At 47.7% G+C, this 27,746-nt stretch overlaps 1 protein-coding gene across 3 annotated transcripts; it reads right to left on the bottom strand.

Annotated features, from left to right (window-relative positions):
- Positions 1 to 1,371: 1,371 nt before the first annotated feature.
- On the bottom strand, positions 1,372 to 27,638 carry LOC109881759 (DNA helicase B). Of its 3 annotated transcripts, none has more exons than XM_031815288.1 (14): positions 27,360 to 27,638; positions 26,233 to 26,592; positions 24,580 to 24,809; positions 23,309 to 23,527; positions 22,187 to 23,176; positions 20,412 to 20,589; positions 17,179 to 17,320; positions 16,798 to 16,943; positions 16,635 to 16,734; positions 9,786 to 9,845; positions 8,040 to 8,325; positions 7,773 to 7,931; positions 4,345 to 5,115; positions 1,372 to 1,686 (listed from the first exon to the last, which is right to left on the bottom strand). In XM_031815288.1, the coding sequence occupies exons 1-14, from the start codon at positions 27,577 to 27,579 to the stop codon at positions 1,573 to 1,575; spliced, it is 3,975 nt and encodes a 1,324-aa protein (XP_031671148.1). In that variant the 5' UTR covers positions 27,580 to 27,638; the 3' UTR covers positions 1,372 to 1,572. The 3 variants fall into 3 exon arrangements, with proteins under 3 accessions (XP_031671148.1, XP_031671149.1, XP_031671150.1); XM_031815289.1 differs by having other exon boundaries at positions 24,580 to 24,803; XM_031815290.1 differs by having other exon boundaries at positions 16,635 to 16,719; positions 27,360 to 27,637.
- Between the last annotated feature and the right edge of the window lie 108 nt (positions 27,639 to 27,746).

Below are 27,746 nucleotides of genomic sequence, written 5' to 3'. Positions count from 1 at the left end.
TACTGCTACTCATTATTATCTATGCATAGTCACTTTACCCCTACCTACCTCCATTACCTCAACTACTGCTACTCATTATTATCTATGCATAGTCACGTTACCCCTACCTACCTCCATTACCTCAACTACTGCTACTCATTATATCTATGCATAGTCACGTTACCCCTACCTACCTCCATTACCTCGACTACTGCTACTCATTATTATCTATGCATAGTCACGTTACCCCTACCTACCTCCATTACCTCAACTACTGCTACTCATTATTATCTATGCATAGTCACGTTACCCCTACCTACCTCCATTACCTCAACTACTGCTACTCATTATTATCTATGCATAGTCACGTTACCCTACCTACCTCCATTACCTCAACTACTGCTACTCATTATTATCTATGCATAGTCACGTTACCCCTACCTACCTCAATCACCTCAACTACTGCTACTCATTATTATCTATGCATAGTCACGTTACCCCTACCTACCTCCATTACCTCAAACTACTGCTACTCATTATTATCTATGCATAGTCACTTTACCCCTACCTACCTCCATTACCTCAACTACTGCTACTCATTATTATCTATGCATAGTCACTTTACCCCTACCTACCTCCATTACCTCAACTACTGCTACTCATTATTATCTATGCATAGTCACTTTACCCCTACCTACCTCCATTACCTCAACTACTGCTACTCATTATTATCTATGCATAGTCACTTTACCCCTACCTACCTCCATTACCTCAACTACTGCTACTCATTATTATCTATGCATAGTCACGTTACCCCTACCTACCTCAATCACCTCGACTACTGCTACTCATTATTATCTATGCATAGTCACTTTACCCCTACCTACCTCCATTACCTCAACTACTGCTACTCATTATTATCTATGCATAGTCACGTTACCCCTACCTACCTCCATTACCTCAACTACTGCTACTCATTATTATCTATGCATAGTCACGTTACCCCTACCTACCTCCATTACCTCAACTACTGCTACTCATTATTATCTATGCATAGTCACGTTACCCCTACCTACCTCCATTACCTCAACTACTGCTACTCATTATTATCTATGCATAGTCACTTTACCCCTACCTACCTCAATCACCTCGACTACTGCTACTCATTATTATCTATGCATAGTCACGTTACCCCTACCTACCTCCATTACCTCAACTACTGCTACTCATTATTATCTATGCATAGTCACTTTACCCCTACCTACCTCAATCACCTCGACTAACCTCTACCCCCCACACATTGTCTCGGTACCGGTACCCCCCTGTATATAACCTCATTATTGTTATTTTATTGCGTTACTTTTAAAAAAACGTTAGTTTATTTAGTAAATATCATTCTTAACTCATATTTTTAATTAAAATTGCATTAATGGTTATGGGCTTGTAAGGAAGCATTTCATGGTAAGGTCTACACTTGTATTCTGTGCATATGACGTATAAAATAGGATTTGATTCAAATATCCTGGTATCAATGCAGTAGTGGCCATCAATCATAAGATATCCTGGTATCAATGGGTCAGGGAGAGAAGATGTTCAGTCCTGATCGGAGGGTGGACCTTGGAAAAGCCGTTTGCCGTGTGAGGTGGGCATGCAGAGGGTGAGTTGCTGCAGTCTGGAACAGCCCAGCGGTGATTCGAATGGCTCCACCTACACAGATGACACAACAACAAGATGGAGTCAGAGTAACATGACAACTCTTCCCAACTGACTCTCTTAGAATAACCACCTCAACCACTTCTACTAAAATAACCCCCCCTCCTCCCCACCTCACCTCAACCACTTCTACTAAAATAACCCCCCCTCCTCCCCACCCCACCTCAACCACTTCTACTAAAATAACCCCTCCTCCTCCTCCTCCTCACCTCAACCCCTCCTCACCACCTCAACCACTTCTACTAAAATAACCCCCCCTCCTCCCCTCCTCACCTCAACCACTTCTACTAAAATAACCCCCCCTCCTCCCCTCCTCACCTCAACCACTTCTACTAAAATAACCCCCCCCTCCTCCCCACCTCACCTCAACCACTTCTACTAAAATAACCCCTCCTCCTCCTCCTCCTCCTCACCTCAACCCCTCCTCACCACCTCAACCACTTCTACTAAAATAACCCCCCCCCTGACCTCAACCACTTCTACTAAAATAACCCCTCCTCACCACCTCAACCACTTCTACTAAAATAACCCCCCCCCTGACCTCAACCACTTCTACTAAAATAACCCCCCCTCCTCCTCCTCACCTCAACCACTTCTACTAAAATAACCCCCCCTCCTCCTCCTCCTCCTCCCCACCTCAACCACTTCCACTAAAATAATCCCTCCTCACCACCTCAACCAAATCAAATCAAATCACATGTATTTATATAGCCCTTCGTACATCAGCTGATATCTCAAAGTGCTGTACAGAAACCCAGCCTAAAACCCCCAAACAGCAAGCAATGCAGGTGTAGAAGCATCACATCAAAGAGAATCACTCTTCTGTACAGAACCACTTCTACTAAAATAACCCCCCCTCCCTCACCTCAACCACTTCTACTAAAATAACCCCCCCTCCTCACCTCAACCACTTCTACTAAAATAACCCCCCCTCACCTCAACCACTTCTACTAAAATAACCCCCCCTCCTCACGTCAACCACTTCTACTAAAATAAACCCCCCTCCTCCTCACCTCAACCACTTCTACTAAAATAACCCCCCCCCCTCCACCACTTCTACTAAAATAACCCCCCCTCACCTCAACCACTTCTACTAAAATAACCCCCCCTCCTCACCTCAACCACTTCTACTAAAATAACCCCCCCTCCTCACCTCAAACCACTTCTACTAAAATAACCCCCCCTCCTCACCTCAACCACTTCTACTAAAATAACCCCCCCTCCTCACCTCAACCACTTCTACTAAAATAACCCCCCCTCCTCACCTCAACCACTTCTACTAAAATAACCCCCCCTCCTCACCTCAACCACTTCTACTAAAATAACCCCCCCTCCTCCTCCTCACCTCACCCACTTCTACTAAAATAACCCCCCCTCCTCCTCCTCACCTCACCCACTTCTACTAAAATAACCCCCCCCTCCTCCTCCTCACCCTCACCCACTTCTACTAAAATAACCCCCCCTCCTCCTCCTCACCTCACCCACCTTCTACTAAAATAACCCCCCCCTCCTCCTCCTCACCTCACCCACTTCTACTAAAATAACCCCCCCCTCCTCCTCCTCACCTCACCCACTTCTACTAAAATAACCCCCCCCCCCCCCCATCTCAACCACTTCTACTAAATAACCCCTCCTCCACACCTCACCCCACTTCTACTAAATAACCCCCCCCTCCTCCTCCACACCTCACCCACTTCTACTAAATAACCCCTCCTCCACACCTCAACCACTTCTACTAAAATAACCCCCCCCTCCTCCTCCACACCTCACCCACTTCTACTAAATACCCCCCCCCTCCTCCTCCACACCTCACCCACTTCTACTAAATAACCCCCCCTCCTCCTCCACACCTCACCCACTTCTACTAAATAACCCCTCCTCCACACCTCACCTCAACCACTTCTACTAAAATAACCCCCCCCTCCTCCTCCACACCTCAACCACTTCTACTAAAATAACCCCCCCTCCTCCACACCTCACCCACTTCTACTAAAATAACCCCCCCTCCTCCTCCACACCTCAACCACTTCTACTAAAATAACCCGCCCTCCTCCACACCTCACCCACTTCTACTAAAATAACCCCCCCTCCTCCACACCTCACCCACTTCTACTAAAATAACCCCCCCTCCTCCACACCTCACCCACTTCTACTAAAATAACCCCCCCTCCTCCACACCTCACCCACTTCTACTAAAATAACCCCCCCTCCTCCACACCTCACCCACTTCTACTAAAATAACCCCCTCCTCCTCCCCCCCTCCACACCTCAACCCCTTCTACTAAAATAACCCCTCATCTCAACCACTTCTACTAAAATAACCCCCCCCCCTCCACCACTTCTACTAAAATAACCCCCCCTCCACACCTCAACCCCTTCTACTAAAATAACCCCTCATCTCAACCACTTCTACTAAAATAACCCCCCCCCTCCACCACTTCTACTAAAATAACCCCCCCTCCTCACCTCAACCCCTTCTACTAAAATAACCCCTCCACCACTTCTACTAAAATAACCCCCCCTCCTCACCTCCACCACTTCTACTAAAATAACCCCTCCACACCACAAATAAGTCTTCAGACGTGCCCTAGTCATGTGAGAAAATGTACTGCTTCCACCACAAAGCAACTGACCACGTCCTCTTTCTCTTACCTTGATCTGTTTATGAGGAGTTACATTCTGTTTCTCACTGTCAGGACTGAGTGTCCTCTTGGAAGGGGTACTCTCAACCCCAGACCGAGCAGCTAAATGTGAACCCTTCCCCATATGTCCATCCTCTACAGCGCTGCTGCTAGCCTCCATCTCGATCCCTTCCTCCTCCTCCTCCTCACAAGACCCAGGCTGCTCTTGAGAGGGGTCCTCAGAGCTGCTGTTCATAGGCGACCAAGTATATGCCTGACTGAAAGTGATGTCGTCCATTAGAGAGGTGTCTGAGGCATCTGCCTGAGGAGCTGTTGGAGGCTCATTTCTCCACAGCTTCCTGGGTAGGACCGACGTAGAGTGGGACTGGACACAATTGGCGTGAAGTGGGACTGCTACACTGGGCGTAGAGCGGAGTCTGGGTGCTGCTATAGGGGTTTTGTAGGGGGTCCTTAGAGACCAGCTAGGTGTCGGTGAGGCCAGAGGAGAGGTCTGTGTAGGCCCGAAGCCTGGGGCTGCCCTGCGAGGTGTGCCTGGCTGGGGTTGGTTCTGGTCTGGTTGGTCCTGCCCCTCAGCCCCAGGCTGGACCAGCAGCTCTTTGACCAGGGTTCCCAGCCGGGTGTTACGTGGGATGATGCGTCTCTTGATGGCCGAGGCCATGCCCTCCTTCTTGGCTATGACATATACACGCTTCTGTCCCCGTGTCACAGCAGTGTACACGTGTTTCCACGTCTGGACGCTACCGTTACCCAGCACGTACACAATCGTCTCGGTCTCCGACCCCTGACGCACAGAGAAGGAAGGTACAGTACAACTGAGGAATTCCATCAGAGAAAACGTCTAACTAGTTAGAATCTACTGAACTGCTTAGTTTAAATCATTCTCTCATCAGCCTATGAATGGAGACAGAGAGAACACACACACCCTCACTCACTCCCTCACTCACTCTCTCTCTCTCTCTCTCACTCCCTCACTCTCTCTCTCTCTCTCTCTCCCTCACTCACTCACTCACTCACTCACTCACTCACTCACTCTCTCTCTCTCCCACACACACTCTCCCACACACTCTCACTCCCACACACACTCTCACTCCCACACACACTCTCACTCACTCCCACACACACTCCCACACACACTCTCACTCCCAAACACACTCTCACTCCCAAACACTCACTCACTCCCAAACACACTCTCACTCCCAAACACTCACTCACTCACACACACACACTCTCTCTCACTCTCTCACTCCCACACACACTCCCACACACTCTCACTCCCACACACACACACACTCACTCCCACACACTCTCACTCCCACACACTCTCACTCCCACACACACTCACTCCCACACACACACTCTCACTCTCACACACTCTCACTCCCACACACTCCCACACACACACACACTCCCACACACACACACTCACTCCCACACTCACTCCCAAACTCACTCACTCCCACACTCACTCCCAAACTCACTCCCAAACTCACTCCCAAACTCACTCACTCCCACACTCACTCACTCCCACACTCACACACACTCACTCCCACACACACACTCACTCACTCCCACACTCACTCCCAAACTCACTCACTCCCAAACTCACTCACTCCCACACTCACTCACTCCCACACTCACTCACTCCCACACTCACTCACTCCCACACTCACTCACTCCCACACTCACTCACTCCCACACTCACTCACTCCCACACACCTCACTCCCACACTCACTCCCACACTCACACACACTCACTCCCACACACACACTCACACTCACTCCCAAACACACTCTCACACTCACTCCCACACTCACTCCCAAACTCACTCCCAAACTCACTCACTCCCACACTCACTCACTCCCCACACTCACTCCCACACTCACACACACTCACTCCCACACTCACACTCACTCACTCCCACACACACACTCACTCACTCCCACACACACACTCACTCACTCCCACACACTCACTCCCACACACACACACTCACTCCCACACACTCTCACTCCCACACACACACACACTCCCACACACACACACTCACTCCCACACTCACTCCCAAACTCACTCACTCCCACACTCACTCCCAAACTCACTCACTCCCACACTCACTCACTCCCACACTCACTCCCACACTCACACACACTCACTCCCACACACACACTCACTCACTCCCACACTCACTCCCAAACTCACTCACTCCCACACTCACTCCCAAACTCACTCACTCCCACACTCACTCACTCCCTCACTCACTCACTCCCACACTCACACACACTCACTCACTCCCACACACACACACTCACACTCACTCCCAAACACACTCTCACTCCCAAACTCACTCACTCCCACACTCACTCACTCCCACACTCACACTCACTCCCACACTCACACACACTCACTCACTCCCACACACACACACTCACTCCCACACACTCACTCCCACACTCCCACACACACACACACTCACTCCCACACACACACACACTCACTCCCACACACACACACACTCACTCCCACACACACACTCCCACACACTCCCACACACACACACACACACACACACACACACACACACTCACTCCCACACACACACACACTCACTCCCACACACACACACACACTCACTCCCACACACACACACACTCACTCCCACACACACCACACACACACTCACACACACACTCACTCCCACACACACTCACTCCCACACACACACACACACACACTCACTCCCACACACACACTCACTCCCACACACACACTCCCACACACACACTCACTCCCACACACACACTCACTCCCACACACACTCACTCCCACAACACACTCACTCCCACACACACTCACTCCCACACACACTCACTCCCACACACACACACACACTCACTCACTCACTCACTCACTCTCACTCACTCCCACCACAACACTCACTCCCACACACACACTCACTCCCCACACACACACTCACTCCCACACACACACTCACTCCCACACACACTCACTCCACACACACTCACTCCCACACACACTCACTCCCACAACACACTCACTCCCACACTCACTCCCACACACACTCACTCCCACACACCACACTCACTCCCACACACACACTCACTCCCCACACACACACTCACTCCCACACACACACTCACTCCCACACACACACTCACTCCCACACACACACTCACTCCCACACACACACTCACTCCCACACACACACTCACCACTCCCACACACACACTCACTCACTCCCACACACACACTCACTCACTCCCACACACACACTCACTCCCACACACATACTCACTCTCACTCCCACACTCCCACACACTCACACACACACTCACTCCCACACACACACTCACTCACTCCCACACACACACTCACTCACTCCCACACACACACACACACACACACACACACACACACACCTGGAAGGTGTGTATGGTCCTAGCCCAGGCGTGTTGCAGTTTACATTCACTCTGCAGTTCCCTGAAGGAAACACACAGCATCCGTCCGTCGCCATCATCCAGAGTCAAGTACCTCTGCTTCCTGCTCCGCCGTGAGCCCGCCTCCTCCTCTGTCACGTCCTGTCATAGGAGGAGACACAACCCAAGAGCACGGCTCAGCCAATTAGAATTGAGCAGCTTACAGAATAGCCTAAAACACGTGTAACTATTGGTCCTCTCGTTTCTCACATATTTAATAAAGAATATCTCTCCGTTACACAGACGCTCTTTATTCTTCTCTTTGCTTTTCATTTTGTCACCACTTCCGTCTCTCTGTGTGGCCCCGTTCCCTCTACGTCTCTCCCCTCCGTCCAGACCAGGAAGTCTCTGCTTGGTCCTGGCCCTGTCAGATACGTAGCTGTTCTCCAAGTCCTCTTCTTCAGGAGACACTTCCTTGTTCCTGTCTGTGACGTAGCCGTTCTTTGTACAGCAGACTTTATCTCTCGGCTGGAAATCTAGTCGGTTCTTGTTGTTTCTGAGGTAAAAGATCGACACATCAAACCCAAATTATTTATCGATCTACAGATAAGGAGGCCAGCTGGGATTTCTAACATAAACAAACGAGATCTAGGAGACGAGGCAAGTCTCCTCTGCCTCCTCACATCTAGGAGACGAGGCAAGTCTCCTCTGCCTCCTCACATCTAGGAGACGAGGCAAGTCTCCTCTGCCTCCTCACATCTAGGAGACGAGGCAAGTCTCCTCTGCCTCCTCACATCTAGGAGACGAGGCAAGTCTCCTCTGCCTCCTCACATCTAGGAGACGAGGCAAGTCTCCTCTGCCTCCTCACATTGCACATTCTTCCTTTTTACAACTGGTACAACAGCTCTATCTGGTGGTCCACTCATTACACAGCAGTAGAAACTCTTCTACCCTCCCCCAGTGGCAGAAACTGCGTCTCTCCCTACAGCATCACTTCCTATAGCAGTAGAAACAGCATCTCTTCCTATAGCAGTAGAAACAGCATCTCTTCCTATAGCAGTAGAAACAGCATCACTTCCTATAGCAGTAGAAACAGCATCACTTCCTATAGCAGTAGAAACAGCATCACTTCCTATAGCAGTAGAACAGCATCACTTCCTATAGCAGTAGAACAGCATCACTTCCTATAGCAGTAGAAACAGCATCACTTCCTATAGCAGTAGAAACAGCATCACTTCCTATAGCAGTAGAAACAGCATCACTTCCTATAGCAGTAGAAACAGCATGACTTCCTATAGCAGTAGAAACAGCATGACTTCCTATAGCAGTAGAAACAGCATGACTTCCTATAGCAGTAGAAACAGCATGTCTTCCTATAGCAGTAGAAACAGCATGTCTTCCTATAGCAGTAGAAACAGCATCTCTTCCTATAGCAGTAGAAACAGCATCTCTTCCTATAGCAGTAGAAACAGCATCTCTTCCTATAGCAGTAGAAACAGCATCACTTCCTATAGCAGTAGAAACAGCATCACTTCCTGTAGCAGTAGAAACAGCATCACTTCCTATTGCAGTAGAAAGAGCATCACTTCCTATAGCAGTAGAAAGAGCATCACTTCCTATAGCAGTAGAAAGAGCATCACTTCCTATAGCAGTAGAAAGAGCATCACTTCCTATAGCAGTAGAAAGAGCATCACTTCCTATAGCAGTAGAAAGAGCATCACTTCCTATAGCAGTAGAAAGAGCATCACTTCCTATAGCAGTAGAAAGAGCATCACTTCCTATAGCAGTAGAAACAGCATGTCTTCCTATAGCAGTAGAAACAGCATGTCTTCCTATAGCAGTAGAAAGAGCATCACTTCCTATAGCAGTAGAAAGAGCATCTCTTCCTATAGCAGTAGAAACAGCATCTCTTCCTATAGCAGTAGAAACAGCATCTCTTCCTATAGCAGTAGAAACAGCATCTCTTCCTATAGCAGTAGAAACAGCATCTCTTCCTATAGCAGTACATTAACTTACTTGGTGCGGTGGTCGCAGTAATGTTTGCAGCAAAGCTCATTGATCAAGGCACACTCCCTCCTGAAAAACACACAGCGACAGTTAAGATACAGGTCTTAGTATAGAACCCCTCTACTGTCCCTGTAGTATAGAGAACCCCTATACTGTCCCTGTAGTATAGAGAACCCCTATACTGTCCCTGTAGTACAGAGAACCCCTCTACTGTCCCTGTAGTACAGAGAACCCCTCTACTGTCCCTGTAGTACAGAGAACCCCTCTACTGTCCCTGTAGTACAGAGAACCCCTCTACTGTCCCTGTAGTACAGAGAACCCCTCTACTGTCCCTGTAGTACAGAGAACCCCTCTACTGTCCCTGTAGAACCCCTCTACTGTCCTATAGTATAGAGAACCCCTCTACTGTCCCTATAGTATAGAGAACCCCTCTACTGTCCCTATAGTATAGAGAACCCCTCTACTGTCCCTATAGTATAGAGAACCCCTCTACTGTCCCTATAGTATAGAGAAACCCCTCTACTGTCCCTATAGTATAGAGAACTCCTCTACTGTCCCTATAGTATAGAGAACCCCTCTACTGTCCCTGTATATAGGGAACCCCTCTACTGTCCCTGTAGTATAGAGAACCCCTCTACTGTCCCTGTAGTATAGAGAACCCCTCTACTGTCCCTGTAGTATAGAGAACCCCTCTACTGTCCCTATAGTATAGAGAACCCCTCTACTGTCCCTATAGTATAGAGAACCCTCTACTGTCCCTATAGTATAGAGAACCCCTCTACTGTCCCTGTAGTATAGAGAACCCCTCTACTGTCCCTGTAGTATAGAGAACCCCTCTACTGTCCCTGTAGTATAGAGAACCCCTCTACTGTCCCTGTAGTATAGAGAACCCCTCTACTGTCCCTGTAGTATCGATGGTATAGAGAACCCCTCTACTGTCCCTGTAGTATAGAGAACCCCTCTACTGTCCCTATAGTATAGAGAACCCCTCTACTGTCCCTATAGTATAGAGAACCCCTCTACTGTCCCTATAGTATAGAGAACCCCTCTACTGTCCCTATAGTATAGAAAACCCCTCTACTGTCCCTGTAGTATAGAGAACCCCTCTACTGTCCCTGTAGTATAGAGAACCCCTCTACTGTCCCTATAGTATAGAGAACCCTCTACTGTCCCTGTAGTATAGAGAACCCCTCTACTGACCCTGTAGTATAGAGAACCCCTCTACTGTCCCTGTAGTACAGAGAACCCCTCTACTGACCCTGTAGTACAGAGAACCCCTCTACGGTCCCTGTAGTACAGAGAACCCCTCTACTGTCCCTGTAGTATAGAGAACCCCTCTACTGTCCCTGTAGTATAGAGAACCCCTCTACTGTCCCTGTAGTAGAGAGAACCCCTCTACTGTCCCTGTAGTAGAGAGAACCCCTCTACTGACCCTGTAGTATAGAGAACCCCTCTACTGACCCTGTAGTATAGAGAACCCCTCTACTGTCCCTATAGTACAGAGAACCCCTCTACTGTCCCTATAGTATAGAGAACCCCTCTACTGTCCCTATAGTATAGAGAAACCCCTCTACTGTCCCTATAGTATAGAGAACCCCTCTACTGTCCCTGTAGTATAGAGAACCCCTCTACTGTCCCTGTAGTACAGAGAACCCCTCTACTGTCCCTATAGTACAGAGAACCCCTCTACTGTCCCTATAGTACAGAGAACCCCTCTACTGTCCCTATAGTACAGAGAACCCCTCTACTGTCCCTGTAGTATAGAGAACCCCTCTACTGTCCCTATAGTATAGAGAACCCCTCTACTGTCCCTGTAGTACAGAGAACCCCTCTACTGTCCCTGTAGTACAGAGAACCCCTCTACTGTCCCTGTAGTACAGAGAACCCCTCTACTGTCCCTGTAGTACAGAGAACCCCTCTACTGTCCCTGTAGTACAGAGAAACCCCTCTACTGTCCCTGTAGTACAGAGAACCCCTCTACTGTCCCTGTAGTACAGAGAACCCCTCTACTGTCCCTGTAGTACAGAGAACCCCTCTACTGTCCCTGTAGTACAGAGAACCCCTCTACTGTCCCTGTAGTACAGAGAACCCCTCTACTGTCCCTATAGTATAGAGAACCCCTCTACTGTCCCTGTAGTATAGAGAACCCCTCTACTGACCCTGTAGTATAGAGAACCCCTCTACTGTCCCTGTAGTATAGAGAACCCCTCTACTGTCCCTATAGTATAGAGAACCCCTCTACTGTCCCTATAGTATAGAGAACCCCTCTACTGTCCCTGTAGTATAGGGAACCCCTCTACTGTCCCTGTAGTATAGGGAACCCCTCTACTGTCCCTGTAGTATAGAGAACCCCTCTACTGTCCCTGTAGTATAGAGAACCCCTCTACTGTCCCTGTAGTATAGAGAACCCCTCTACTGTCCCTGTAGTACAGAGAACCCCTCTACTGTCCCTGTAGTACAGAGAACCCCTCTACTGTCCCTATAGTACAGAGAACCCCTCTACTGTCCCTATAGTACAGAGAACCCCTCTACTGTCCCTATAGTACAGAGAACCCCTCTACTGTCCCTATAGTACAGAGAACCCCTCTACTGTCCCTGTAGTATAGAGAACCCCTCTACTGTCCCTGTAGTATCGATGGTATAGAGAACCCCTCTACTGTCCCTGTAGTATAGAGAACCCCTCGACTGTCCCTGTAGTAGAGAGAACCCCTCTACTGTCCCTGTAGTATAGAGAACCCCTCTACTGCCCCTGTAGTATAGAGAACCCCTCTACTGCCCCTGTAGTATAGAGAACCCCTCTACTGCCCCTGTAGTATAGAGAACCCCTCTACTGCCCCTGTAGTATAGAGAACCCCTCTACTGTCCCTGTAGTATAGAGAAACCCCTCTACTGTCCCTGTAGTATAGAGAACCCCTCTACTGTCCCTGTAGTATCAATGGTATAGAGACCCCTCTACTGCCCTGTAGTATAGAGAACCCCTCTACTGTCCCTATAGTATAGAGAACCCCTCTACTGTCCCTGTAGTATCAATGGTAGAGAGAACCCCTCTACTGTCCCTGTGGGTAATAGAGAACCGCCTCTACTGTCCCTGTGGTATAGAGAAACCCCTCTACTGTCCCTGTGGTATAGAGAACCCCTCTACTTGTCCCCCTGTGGTATAGAGAACAACGCCCCTCTACTGTCCCTGTGGTATAGAGAACCCCTCTACTGTCCCTGTGGTATAGAGAAACCCCTCTACTGTCCCTGTGGTATAGAGAACCCCTCTACTGTCCCTGTGGTATAGAGAACCCCTCTACTGTCCCTGTGGTATAGAGAACCCCTCTACTGTCCCTGTGGTATAGAGAACCCCTCTACTGTCCCTGTGGTATAGAGAACCCCTCTACTGTCCCTGTGGTATAGAGAACCCCTCTACTGTCCCTGTGGTATAGAGAACCCCTCTACTGTCCCTGTGGTATAGAGAACCCCTCTACTGTCCCTGTGGTATAGAGAACCCCTCTACTGTCCCTATAGTATAGAGAACCCCTCTACTGTCCCTATAGTATAGAGAACCCCTCTACTGTCCCTATAGTATAGAGAACCCCTCTACTGTCCCTATATAGAGAACCCCTCTACTGTCCCTATAGTATAGAGAACCCCTCTACTGTCCCTATAGTATAGAGACCCCTCTACTGTCCCTATAGTATAGAGAACCCCTCTACTGTCCCTATAGTATAGAGAACCCCTCTACTGTCCCTATAGTATAGAGAACCCCTCTACTGTCCCTATAGTATAGAGAACCCCTCTACTGTCCCTATAGTAATAGAGAACCCCTCTACTGTCCCTATAGTATAGAGAACCCCTCTACTGTCCCTATAGTATAGAGAACCCCTCTACTGTCCCTATAGTATAGAGAACCCCTCTAACTGTCCCTATAGTATAGAGAACCCCTCTACTGTCCCTATAGTATAGAGAACCCCTCTACTGTCCCTATAGTATAGAGAACCCTCTACTGTCCTATAGTATAGAGAACCCCTCTACTGTCCCTATAGTATAGAGAACCCCTCTACTGTCCCTATAGTATAGAGAACCCCTCTACTGTCCCTATAGTATAGAGAACCCCTCTACTGTCCCTATAGTATAGAGAACCCCTCTACTGTCCCTATAGTATAGAGAACCCCTCTACTGGTCCCTATAGTATAGAGAACCCCTCTACTGTCCCTATAGTATAGAGAACCCCTCTACTGTCCCTATAGTATAGAGAACCCCTCTACTGTCCCTATAGTATAGAGAACCCTTCCTAGAGATAGAGAACCCTCTACTGTCCCTATAGTATAGAGAACCCCTCTACTGTCCCTATAGTATAGAGAACCCCTCTACTGTCCCTATAGTATAGAGAACCCCTCTACTGTCCCTATAGTATAGAGAACCCCTCTACTGTCCCTATAGTATAGAGAAACCCCTCTACTGTCCCTATAGTATAGAGAACCCCTCTACTGTCCCTATAGTATAGAGAACCCCTCTACTGTCCCTATAGTATAGAGAACCCCTCTACTGTCCCTATAGTATAGAGAACCCCTCTACTGTCCCTATAGTATAGAGAACCCCTCTACTGTCCCTATAGTATAGAGAACCCCTCTACTGTCCCTATAGTATAGAGAACCCCTCTACTGTCCCTATAGTATAGAGAACCCCTCTACTGTCCCTATAGTATAGAGAACCCCTCTACTGTCCCTATAGTATAGAGAACCCCTCTACTGTCCCTATAGTATAGAGAACCCCTCTACTGTCCCTATAGTATAGAGAAACCCCTCTACTGTCCCTATAGTATAGAGAACCCCTCTACTGTCCCTATAGTATAGAGAACCCCTCTACTGTCCCTATAGTATAGAGAACCCCTCTACTGTCCCTATAGTATAGAGAACCCTCTACTGTCCCTATAGTATAGAGAACCCCTCTACTGTCCTATAGTAGAGAGAACCCTCTACTGTCCCTATAGTATAGAGAACCCCTCTACTGTCCCTATAGTATAGAGAACCCCTCTACTGTCCCTATAGTATAGAGAACCCCTCTACTGTCCCTATAGTATAGAGAACCCCCTCTACTGTCCCTATAGTATAGAGAACCCCTCTACTGTCCCTATAGTATAGAGAACCCCTCTACTGTCCCTATAGTATAGAGAACCCCTCTACTGTCCCTATAGTATAGAGAACCCTCTCTACTGTCCCTATAGTATAGAGAACCCCTCTACTGTCCCTATAGTATAGAGAACCCCTCTACTGTCCCTATAGTATAGAGAACCCCTCTACTGTCCCTATAGTATAGAGAACCCCCTACTGTCCCTATAGATAGAGAACCCCCTCTACTGTCCTAGTATAGAGAACCCCTCTACTGTCCCTATAGTATAGAGAACCCCCTCTACTTCCTATAGTATAGAGAACCCCTCTACTGTCCCTATAGTATAGAGAACCCCTCTACTGTCCCTATAGTATAGAGAACCCCTCTACTGTCCCTTATAGTATAGAGAACCCCTCTATGTCCCTATAGTTAGAGAACCCCTCTACTGTCCCCTATAGTATAGAGAACCCCTCTACTGTCCCTATAGTATAGAGAACCCTCTACTGTCCCTATAGTATAGAGAACCCCTCTACTGTCCCTATAGTATAGAGAACCCCTCTACTGTCCCTATAGTATAGAGAACCCCTCTACTGTCCCTATAGTATAGAGAACCCCTCTACTGTCCCTATAGTATAGAGAACCCCTCTACTGTCCCTATAGTATAGAGAACCCCTCTACTGTCCCTATAGTATAGAGAACCCCTCTACTGTCCCTATAGTATAGAGAAACCCCTCTACTGTCCCTATAGTATAGAGAACCCCTCTACTGTCCCTATAGTATAGAGAACCCCTCTACTGTCCCTATAGTATAGAGAACCCCTCTACTGTCCCTATAGTATACGAGAACCCCTCTACTGTCCCTATAGTATAGAGAACCCCTCTACTGTCCTATAGTATAGAGAACCCCTCTACTGTCCCTATAGTATAGAGAACCCCTCTACTGTCCCTATAGTATAGAGAACCCCTCTACTGTCCCTATAGTATAGAGAACCCCTCTACTGTCCCTATAGTATAGAGAACCCCTCTACTGTCCCTATAGTATAGAGAACCCCTCTACTGTCCCTATAGTATAGAGAACCCCTCTACTGTCCCTATAGTATAGAGAACCCCTCTACTGTCCCTATAGTATAGAGAACCCCTCTACTGTCCCTATAGTATAGAGAACCCCTCTACTGTCCCTATAGTATAGAGAACCCCTCTACTGTCCCTATAGTATAGAGAACCCTCTACTGTCCCTATAGTATAGAGAACCCCTCTACTGTCCCTATAGTATAGAGAACCCCTCTACTGTCCCTATAGTATAGAGAACCCCTCTACTGTCCCTATAGTATAGAGAACCCCTCTACTGTCCCTATAGTATAGAGAACCCCTCTACTGTCCCTATAGTATAGAGAACCCCTCTACTGTCCCTATAGTATAGAGAACCCTCTACTGTCCCTATAGTATAGAGAACCCCTCTACTGTCCCTATAGTATAGAGAACCCCTCTACTGTCCCTATAGTATAGAGAACCCCTCTACTGTCCCTATAGTATAGAGAACCCCTCTACTGTCCCTGTAGTATAGAGAACCCCTCTACTGTCCCTATAGTATAGAGAACCCCTCTACTGTCCCTATAGTATAGAGAACCCCTCTACTGTCCCTATAGTATAGAGAACCCCTCTACTGTCCCTATAGTATAGAGAACCCCTCTACTGTCCCTATAGTATCAACAGTGTAGATAACCTCTACATGTCTGACCACTCTACTGTGTAATGCTTGTCTTACCTTCTGAAGGCAATGAACTGTGACGTGGCATCATTCTTCAGTCCTGGAGCAGCTTTCAATAATAGTTCGATAGCCACCTGAAGGTCTGAAAAACCACATCCTATTGTGTTGCATTACATTAGTAGTGTTCTGTGTTTTCAGATGGAGTCCACGGGTTACTCACCATAGTCAGAGTCCTCGGTGGTGTTGGGCAGCAGGATGAGGATGAACCTCTTGTCTTCAGAGGGCATGGTGTAGCTTCCATTCAGATCCAAGATGGCGTCGTAGTGGAGCGGTCTGAAACTACGATTCATCCCCATCTCTGCGATTCTGATTTTTTTTTAGGACATGACAAAACCAACAATCTTACAGAATTTACAATAAAAACTATTTTAAAATTAAGAAAATTAATTTCATATCTGAATTTGCAAAGTTGTATCTAAACTTTATTCTATCTACATACTGAATTAATTCATGGTTCTTTTTATTTTATATTATCAAAGAGTCACTGTGGTATTTTTATGTTTGTTTGGAAACTAAAGACAAAAACCAGTGTCATATTTACTGTCCGGCGTTGTCGACGATCAGTTGAGACTCGGCTCTGTGATTGGTCCTCATCTCGATGGCCCAATGGGCTCGGCCCAGACTGTGGAACAGGTCATACAAGGTGTTTCCTGGCTGGATACTGGGCAGCTGACGCACATCACCTAGACAAACAGTCAGACTGTGGAACAGGCCATACTTCCTGACGGGCTTCCCCCAGATGCTGAAGGTAAGGAAACAACATTTCCACTTCGCTGACCCTCAACACTGGGGCCCCACAGGGGTGCGTGCTCAGCCCTTTCCTGTACTCCCTGTTCACTCATGACTGCGTGGCCATGCACGCCTCCAACTCAATCATCAAGTTTGCAGATGACACAACAGTAGTGGGCTTGATTACCACCAACAACGAGACAGCCTACAGGTAGGTGAGGGCTCTCAGAGTGTGGTGTCAGGAAAACAACCTCTCACTCAACATCAACAAAACAAGAGATGATCGTGGACTTCAGGAAACAGCAGAGGCAGCACCCCCCTATCCACATCGACAGGTCAGTAGTGGAGAAGGTGGAACTGTTAAGTTCCTCGGCATACACATCACAGACAAACTGAAATGGTGCACCCACACAGACAGTGTGGTGAAGAAGGCGCAGCAGCGCCTCTTCAACCTCAGGAGGCTGAAAAAAAGGTGGCTTGTCACCTAGAACCCTGACAAAACTTTAAAAGATTCACAATTGAGAGCATCCTGTTGGGCTGTATCACTGCCAGGTACAGTAACTGCACCGCCCTCAACCGCAAGACACAACACATCCCCTGCCCTCCAGGACACCTACACCACCCGATGTCACAGGAAGGCCATAAAGATCATCAAGGACAACAACCACCCGAGCCACTGCCTGTTCACCCCACTATCATCCAGAGGCGAGGTCAGTACAGGTGCATCAAAGCTGAGACAGAAGCTGTTTTTCAGTCTCTCGATCTCAAGGCCATCAGACTGCTAAACAGCCACCACTAACACAGAGGCTGCTGCCAACATAGTTTAAAGTGACTAGTGAGTCTCTATGTTTGCATATCTTACATTACTCATATCTCATATCTACAGTTGAAGTCGGAAGTTTACATACACCTTAGCCAATTACATTTAAACTCAGTTTTTCACAATTCACAAAACATTTAATCCTAGTAAAATGTCCCTGTTTTTGGTCAGTTAGGATCAACACTATTTTAAGAATGTGAAATGTCAGAATAATAGTAGAGAGAATAATTTATTTCAGCTTTTTATTTCTTTCATCACATTCTCAGTGGGTCAGAAGTTTACATTCACTCAATTAGTATTTGGTAGCATTGCCTTTAAATGGTTTAACTTGGGCATCGATTTTGTGAAGTGTACCAGTCCCTCCTGCAGAAAAGCACCCCCACAACATGATGCTGCCACCCCCGTGCTTCACAGTTGGGATGGTGTTCTTCAGCTTGCAAGCCTCCCCCTTTTTCCTCCAAAACATAATGACGGTCATTATGGACAAACAGTTATATTTTTGTTTCATCAGACCAGAGGACATTTCTCCAAAAAGTACAATCTTTGTCCCTGTGCAAACCGTAGTCTGGCTTTTTTATGGCGGTTTTGGAGCAGTGGCTTCATCCTTGCTGAGCGGCCTTTCAGGTTATGACGATATAGGACTCGTTTTACTGTGGATATAGATACTTTTGTACCCGTTTCCTCCAGCATCTTCACAAGATCCTTTGCTGTTGTTCTGGGATTGATTTGCACTTTTCGCACCAAAGTACGTTCATCTCTAGGAGACAGAATGCGTCTCCTTCCTGAGCGGTATGACAGCTGCGAGGTCCCATGGTGTGAATACTTGCGTACTCTTGTTTGTACAGATGAACGTGGTACCTTCAGGCGTTTGGAAATTGCTCCCAAGGATGAACTAGACTTGTGGAGGTCTACAATTTATTTTCTGAGGTCTTGGCTGATTTCTTTTGATTTCCCCATGATGTCAAGCAAAGTTTGAAGGCAGGCCTTGAAATACATCCACAGGTACAACTCCAATTGACTCAAATGATGTCAATTAGCCTATCAGAAGCTTCTAAAGCCATGACATCATTTTCTGGAATTTTCCAAGCTATTTAAAGGCACAGTCAACTTATTGCTTTTAAACTTCTGACCCACTGGAATTGTGATACAGTGAATTATAAGTGAAATAATCTGTCTGTAAACAATTGTTGTCCTAACCGACTTGCCAAAACTATAGTTTGTTGACAAGAAGTGTGGAGTGGTTGAAAAACAAGTTAATGACTCCAACCTTAGTGTATGTAAACTTCAACTGTATATACAGTATTTTATACCATCTATTGCATCCTGTCATCGTTCCTCCATACATGTACATAATCTCATTCCATCCCTATAAAGGTAGTTGTTGGGGAATTGTTAGATTACTGGTTGGTTATGACTGCATTGTCGGAACTAGAAGCACAAGCATTTCGCTACACTCACAGTAACATCTGCTAACCATGTGACCAATAACATCTGCTAACCCTGTGTATGTGACCAATAACATCTGCTAACCCTGTGTATGTGACCAATAACATCTGCTAACCATGTGTATGTGACCAATAACATCTGCCAACCCTGTGTATGTGACCAATAACATCTGCTAACCCTGTGTATGTGACCAATAACATCTGCTAACCCTGTGTATGTGACCAATAACATCTGCTAACCCTGTGTATGTGACCAATAACATCTGCTAACCCTGTGTATGTGACCAATAACATCTGCCAACCCTGTGTATGTGACCAATAACATCTGCTAACCCTGTGTATGTGACCAATAACATCTGCTAACCATGTGTATGTGACCAATAACATCTGCTAACCATGTGTATGTGATTAAAAACATTTGATTTGATTTGACAAGGAGTTGGCCGGCTGGATAGTGGTCAGCTGACAGCATCCCCTAGGCAAACAGTCAGTAAGTCCTAACCCTTACGTCCTAGCAGGGTTATTAAGCAGTGTAGTCTAATGTCATTCAGAGAATGGAGGAGTTTATTGGGATACAAGGTGATTTGTAGATCAGTGATTCCGAGCAGTCTAGTGGACCACATCGTGTTTCCCTTGACAGGAAGTCCATTGTATAAGACAGGAAGTCTTCACCTTACCTAACTCTGTTCCACCTCCCCCCCACACCCCCCACAAGTGTTGGCATCACACTTTACATGTCGAACGTGTACAGCTTAAACCTGAACTAAAAAACGAACGTACCCAAGATGACGAACTTCCTGAGCTGTGCGTGTTTGGTGAGCATGGTGAGCACGGAGTGGAGGAGCTGAACACACACCAGACTGCCCTCGTCCACCACCAACACGCGCACACACGCAAACTTCCACTCCTCAGGAGCCCCGCTGGGGTCCTTCTTGGCCTGCATGAAACTCCACACTACCTGAGAGGGAGGGGTGACAGGAGGGAGGGGTTAGATATCTGTGAAACTCCACACTACCTGAAAGGGAGGGGTGACAGGAGAGAGGGGTTAGATATCTGTGAAACTCCACACTACCTGAAAGGGAGGGGTGACAGGAGAGAGGGGTTAGATATCTGTGAAACTCCACACTACCTGAAAGGGAGGGGTGACAGGAGAGAGGGGTTAGATATCTGTGAAACTCCACACTACCTGAAAGGGAGGGGTGACAGGAGAGAGGGGTTAGATATCTGTAAAACTCCACACTACCTGAAAGGGAGGGGTGACAGGAGGGAGGGGTTAGATATCTGTGAAACTCCACACTACCTGAAAGGGAGGGGTGACAGGAGAGAGGGGTTAGATATCTGTGAAACTCCACACTACCTGAAAGGGAGGGGTGACAGGAGAGAGGGGTTAGATATCTGTGAAACTCCACACTACCTGAAAGGGAGGGGTGACAGGAGAGAGGGGTTAGATATCTGTGAAACTCCACACTACCTGAAAGGGAGGGGTGACAGGAGAGAGGGGTTAGATATCTGTGAAACTCCACACTACCTGAAAGGGAGGGGTGACAGGAGAGAGGGGTTAGATATCTGTGAAACTCCACACTACCTGAAAGGGAGGGGTGACAGGAGAGAGGGGTTAGATATCTGTGAAACTCCACACTACCTGAAAGGGAGGGGTGACAGGAGAGAGGGGTTAGATATCTGTGAAACTCCACACTACCTGAAAGGGAGGGGTGACAGGAGAGAGGGGTTAGATATCTGTAAAACTCCACACTACCTGAAAGGGAGGGGTGACAGGAGAGAGGGGTTAGATATCTGTGAAACTCCACACTACCTGAAAGGGAGGGGTGACAGGAGAGAGGGGTTAGACTTCGCAATTAATTGCAAGTCATCTGATCACTCTTCATAACATCCTGGAGTATATGCAAATTGAAATCATACAAACTGAGGCAGGAGACTTTGTGGAAATTAATATTGGTGTCATTCTCAAAACTTTTGGCCACGACTGTTCAACACCCGACTACTGATGTTCAACTGGTTCATTTAGAACAATATGGCCGCCCACGGTGAGTGCGGCCGCCCACGGTGAGTGTGGCCGCCCGCCGCCCACGGTGAGTGCGGACGCCCACGGTGAGTGCGGCCGCCCACGGTGAGTGCGGCCGCCCACGGTGAGTGCGGACGCCCACGGTGAGTGCGGACGCCCACGGTGAGTGCGGACGCCCACGGTGAGTGCGGACGCCCACGGTGAGTGCGGACGCCCACGGTGAGTGCGGACGCCCACGGTGAGTGCGGACGCCCACGGTGAGTGCGGCCGCTGACAGAAAACAAGTGGAAAACTTGACCTACAAATCACACAAATAATCCTTTGTAAACCATGAAAGTGATACAACATTTCAGCTGTTTATTTTGGTCTCACCGATACCTTTCTATTACAGAGACAAAGACTACATGGACAGAGAATGTGACTTCTAGCTTTACCCAGGCTAATGTTTGCCATTCAGAAAGTCAGATGTTCTGACCCAGTTCTGACTCATTCTAGAAGTCATTCTAAGGGCAGAACTGTCTCCTGTACCAACCTGGTGCAGGGTGTAGGCCTTGAAGCATGTCCTCTTGGTGAGCAGAGACGCAGCTCTCCCTGTGGGTGCTGTTAGTAACACCTCGTCCTCTCCCTGTAAAACCCACGACGACAACTTCTTCTCGTCCTTTACCTCCCCCTCTAACTGAGAGAGGAGACTCTTCGACAGGGCTTCATCCTCCAACGCCTCGGCTTCCTCCCACGCCTCAGACCCCAAGGAGTCATTTTCAAAGTCCCAGCATGCCTTCCTGACTTCCTTCTCTGGGCTCTGCTGCAAGGCGGCCTTGAACACCAGACTCACCACCGTGGTCTTACCACAGCCCCCCTTACCGCTGATCACTGTCACCGGATTGAAGCAGATCATCTCGGCTGCACGTACCTGGTCTGGGTCTAAATCTACTGGAGGGCCCTGGTCTGGGTCTAAATCTACTGGAGGGCCCTGGTCTGGGTCTAAATCTACTGGAGGGCCCTGGTCTGGGTCTAAATCTACTGGAGGGCCCTGGTCTGAGTCTAAATCTACTGGAGGGCCCTGGTCTGGGTCTAAATCTACTGGAGGGCCCTGGTCTGGGTCTAAATCTACTGGAGGAGGAGGGCCCTGGTCTGTAGGGGCTGGTCCAGGTTTGATGTGGTCTGGGACAGAGGCTCCACTGGCTGTTCTAACAGCAGTACTAGTACGGTCTGTCTCTGCAGCGCTGCCAACCATATCACACCTTTCATTCAGCTCATTAGCCTTCCGCTCTGCGTCGGAGTCCACTTCACCTTGATCCTCCCTACTCCATCCATCCCCTCCCTTCTTCCTCAGCCTCTGCAGAGCTGAAGCAGTCAGCACCTCTATGACATCCAGAGGTATAACCCAGGGCTCTTCCTGCACCAGACAGCGTAGGCACTCAGCTATCCCAGTCTCATAAGAATGCAGGTTCTGCAGCGCCACCTTCTGGCGATCCCGTACCACTACACCCAGCTCTTTGAGGAAGTGGACTGCGTCCCACACCTGAATGAAAGAACCAACGAATTAACTACATTTGAAATTCAAAAAATATATATGGAGCTGCCTCAGCAAGCGAACCTACAGACAATACATAAAACAAAGTGGACAGACGTATTTGTTCTGTGTTCCTCGTACCTCCACCTCCACCACGGAGCTACACCCTCTCCTGACCTCGTCACACAGGGTGGGGAGCTCCATGTAGGTACTGCCCGTCCTGTTGCAGTGGTTCTTCAGAGAGTCGTAGACTCGCAGGGCGTTACACTGCTTCAGAGGGATCTCTTGGAAGAGTTTACACTCATGGAAGGATCTCAGCTGAGCCTCGCAATGGACCACCTTCAACTCCTTGTACATAACCTAGAGAGAGAGGGGAGTAGGGGAGAGGGAGGAGGGGAGAGAAAGAGGGAGGGGGAGAGAAAGGGAGGGAGAGAAAGAGGGAGGGGGAGAGAAAGGGAGGGAGAGAAAGAGGGAGGGGGAGAGAAAGGGAGGGAGAGAAAGAGGGAGGGGGAGAGAAAGGGAGGGAGAGAAAGAGGGAGGGGGAGAGAAAGGGAGGGAGAGAAAGAGGGAGGGGGAGAGAAAGGGAGGGAGAGAAAGAGGGAGGGGGAGAGAAAGGGAGGGAGAGAAAGAGAGAGGGGGAGAGAAAGGGAGGGAGAGAAAGAGAGGGAGAGAAAGAGGGAGGGGGAGAGAAAGGGAGGGAGAGAAAGAGGGAGGGGGAGAGAAAGGGAGGGAGAGAAAGAGGGAGGGGGAGAGAAAGGGAGGGAGAGAAAGAGGGAGGGGGAGAGAAAGGGAGGGAGAGAAAGAGGGAGGGGGAGAGAGGGAAAGGGAGAAGCGATTACTGAAGATAATGAATTATTTTCTTATTGTAGTTTATGTCAAAGCGTTCATGGCAGATTGGAGGGATGTGATGTCATACTTCCTGCTGGATTGGACCAATCACAGACTACAGAAACTGTTGACAAAGTATGTTAACCAACCACAGTCCACAACCAGCCAGGAGGTTACGCTTTACATAGTTAAAGCCCAGCTTCCAGCCACAGTTCACAACCAGCCAGGAGGTTACGCTTACATAGTTAAAGCCCAGCTTCCAGCCACAGTCCACAACCAGCCAGGAGGTTACGCTTACATAGTTAAAGCCCAGCTTCCAGCCACAGTCCACAACCAGCCAGGAGGTTACGCTTTACATAGTTAAAGCCCAGCTTCCAACCACAGTCCACAACCAGCCAGGAGGTTACGCTTACATAGTTAAAGCCCAGCTTCCAACCACAGTCCACAACCAGCCAGGAGGTTACGCTTACATAGTTAAAGCCCAGCTTCCAGCCACAGTCCACAACCAGCCAGGAGGTTATGCTTACATAGTTAAAGCCCAGCTTCCAACCACAGTCCACAACCAGCCAGGAGGTTATGCTTACATAGTTAAAGCCCAGCTTCCAGACGTCCGTCTTGATCATCTCCTCTATTTTGGCCAGCAAGCTGAGATCCTCCTCTTCCCCCTCTATCTGTGTAGCACCCTGTGCCGCAGGATGTTTTGGGCTTTTCTTTCCTCGACTCAGGAGCTCTGTGAAGCGCCCGGGCAGTAGGGTAGGCAGGTATCTCATCACATGGGGATACAGAGAGGCAGCAGCCACGCGCATCCCTGCAACTGACAGACATACCGATGACATGAGCTGTGTTCCAGATACCCATACTGTATGTTAGCATGAGCTGTGTTCCAGATACCCATACTAACATACTGTATGTCAGTATGAGCTGTGTTCCAGATACCCATACTAACATACTGTATGTCAGTATGAGCTGTGTTCCAGATACCCATACTAACATACTGTATGTTAGTATGAGCTGTGTTCCAGATACCCATACTAACATACTGTATGTTAGTATGAGCTGTGTTCCAGATACCCATACTAACATACTGTATGTCAGTATGAGCTGTGTTCCAGATACCCATACTAACATACTGTATGTCAGTATGAGCTGTGTTCCAGATACTAACATACAGTATGTTAGTATGAGCTGTGTTCCAGATACCCATACTAACATACTGATTGTTAGTATACTGTAAACCAACGGTAAAATTTCAGTTGAGCCCCAGCGCTTCACACGTCTACCGGAAGCTGTTGCTGTTGCTATGCAACCGATTGCTAGCTTGTTAGCGTAACAAATTACTAGCTAGACTTCGGGTGTGTTCGTAACTTCGATCTGGGAGTGCCAGAGTGCGCTCTGGGCATTTGTAAATTCAGGGCGTTGTCAGATTCAACGGGTGTTGAACGTTGGTAACTAACTGTGCTGCTGGTAACTAACTGTGCTGCTGGTAACTAACTGTGCTGCTGGTAACTAACTGTGCTGCTGGCAACAATTGAAATATGTTTTTTTTTTGCAGATATTGACCGACACATTCAACGGGTGTTGAGCGTTTGTAAATTCAGCAGAGAGCGCTCTGAAATCGGAGTAGATAGCCAGAGGGAATTTACGATCGCACCCCTATGACTAATAAGCATACTACATACCCAATTTGTGTCACATATAGTATGGTATAGAATGGTATGGTTAGTATGGTATAGAATGGTATGGTATAGAATGGTATAGTATGGTATAGTATGGTATAGAATGGTATAGAATGGTATGGTTAGTATGGTATAGAATGGTATAGAATGGTATGGTATAGTATGGTATAGAATGGTATAGAATGGTATAGTATAGTATGGTATAGTATGGTATGGTATAGAATGGTATAGAATGGTATAGAATGGTATGGTATAGAATGGTTAGTACTACCATATGGTATGGTATAAAATGGTATGTTAGTATGGTATAGAATGGTATAGTATGGTATGGTTAGTATGGTATAGTATGGTTAGTATGGTATAGAATGGTACAGAATGGAATAGAATGGTATGGTATAGAACGGTATAGAATGGTATAGAATGGTATGGTTAGTATGGTATAGAATGGTATAGTATGGTGGGAGTATTCAAACACAGCTATGGTCTTTACTCACAGCACTTCATATTACCAAAACACTATAGATCAGGGTCAAGATGTATCTCTCCCCCACATCCACCTACCTGAAACAGAGACCAAGGCTTTAATCTGCTGTGCCAAAGCTCTGTGCTGCTCTCCTTCCTCAAACTCAGCCAGAACTTCCTGCAAGTTAGCAAACTCCACCTTCCTTCCCATCGGCAGCCAAGCAAAGAAGGGGACGACAAACTGTGAGTCCACGCCGCAGGCGGTGAGGAACAGAGACAGGACAGAGTGTTCCGGGTCTCCCTGGAGGTCTGAGCGAAGGCGGTAGGCAGGGTAGCCCCGTAGCACCAGCTTGCCCCTGGCTACGCGGGCTGTGCAGGTAGCCTCCCACCACGGGTCCTTCAGACTGAACCGGCCCAGTACTCTGCATCTCTTACCGGACACGCTGTCCAGGAAATCAACTAGAACAGACACGGGATAGAAAATGAAACAATTACACAAGTTAGTTATTGAGCTTACTAACGTTAGCTAGCTAGATCATCAGCATGCATTCATCGTAGTGGATTGTATGATAGTGTTTTGTGGGAGGTGGGTATAATTTGTGGGAACGTTCCAACAGGAATCTGTAACAAAAACTTGGTAAAATACAAGGTTGGCAACAAACAACGCATACAAAAGTAGCATGATCAATTCACCTAGTTAACTAAATGCCGAATAGGCATCAACTCACCACGTAGCTTATTCTTAATGTTTGTTCGTAGGCTACCAGAGAGAGGACAGACATTTTTACGGAATAAACATGCTGAGTGGAAAAAACGTAATGAAATAGCCCACCCTCTCTACCCGGTATCTTATTCTGCCGCTATACAACTTTGTATACGTTGTTTTGTTGGCAACCTTGTACTTTACCAAGTTTTTGGTTACAGATTCCTCCTGTTGGAACTTTCCCACCAATTATACCCACCTTTCTGTGGGTGTATTAGTGTCACTAACAAGAGATAAACCAGATTGAACAAACTATATAAATTACAGTAGACTCCTCTCTCTACAGTAGGAGAAATCTCGACCGACAAGAGTGACAGTCGCAGTCCCTTTACACCGAATGATTGGCAACTTGCTTGCTAGATAAATATGCCTATTTTTGCAAGTGACAACCCCATTAGCTAGTTAGGTTAACTTCTACAAGTGCATTTATCAAAGCTACGATGATCTGTCAACGACCACTCACCTTCGTTTCGGCCCGGTACGGAGGAATTAAACACATGTCCTCCTGAACTAACGCTGTCCATCTCTTTCATATCCAGAAACTCCGGCTGTGCTTCTTCTTCCTCCTCCTCATCATCATCTTCCCAATCAGAGTCGTCATTTTCGGAGTTTTTAACCTTCTTTTCGGGTAAAATGTAACCTACTAGGATTCTGTCACCAACAGGACACCCCGACTGTGACATTTCTGTTTTGTTTTGCTTATTTCGCGCGTCAATTTAATTTGACAGCTGACATAAAAAAAGGAAGTGGAAAAGCGGAAGTGCTTTTGCTTTTTTTCCGAGGCAACCTAAAAAAAACTGTCGTGTGAGCGCCACCTACCGGCCTGGGGGTGTAAAGGTGCAGCTTGATG

Source organism: Oncorhynchus kisutch, unplaced genomic scaffold (genome assembly GCF_002021735.2).
Source record: "Oncorhynchus kisutch isolate 150728-3 unplaced genomic scaffold, Okis_V2 Okis09a-Okis19a_hom, whole genome shotgun sequence".
Lineage (NCBI taxonomy): Eukaryota > Metazoa > Chordata > Actinopteri > Salmoniformes > Salmonidae > Oncorhynchus > Oncorhynchus kisutch.
Note: the sequence above shows the minus strand (reverse complement) of the source record. Positions and strands in the feature narration are given on the sequence as shown.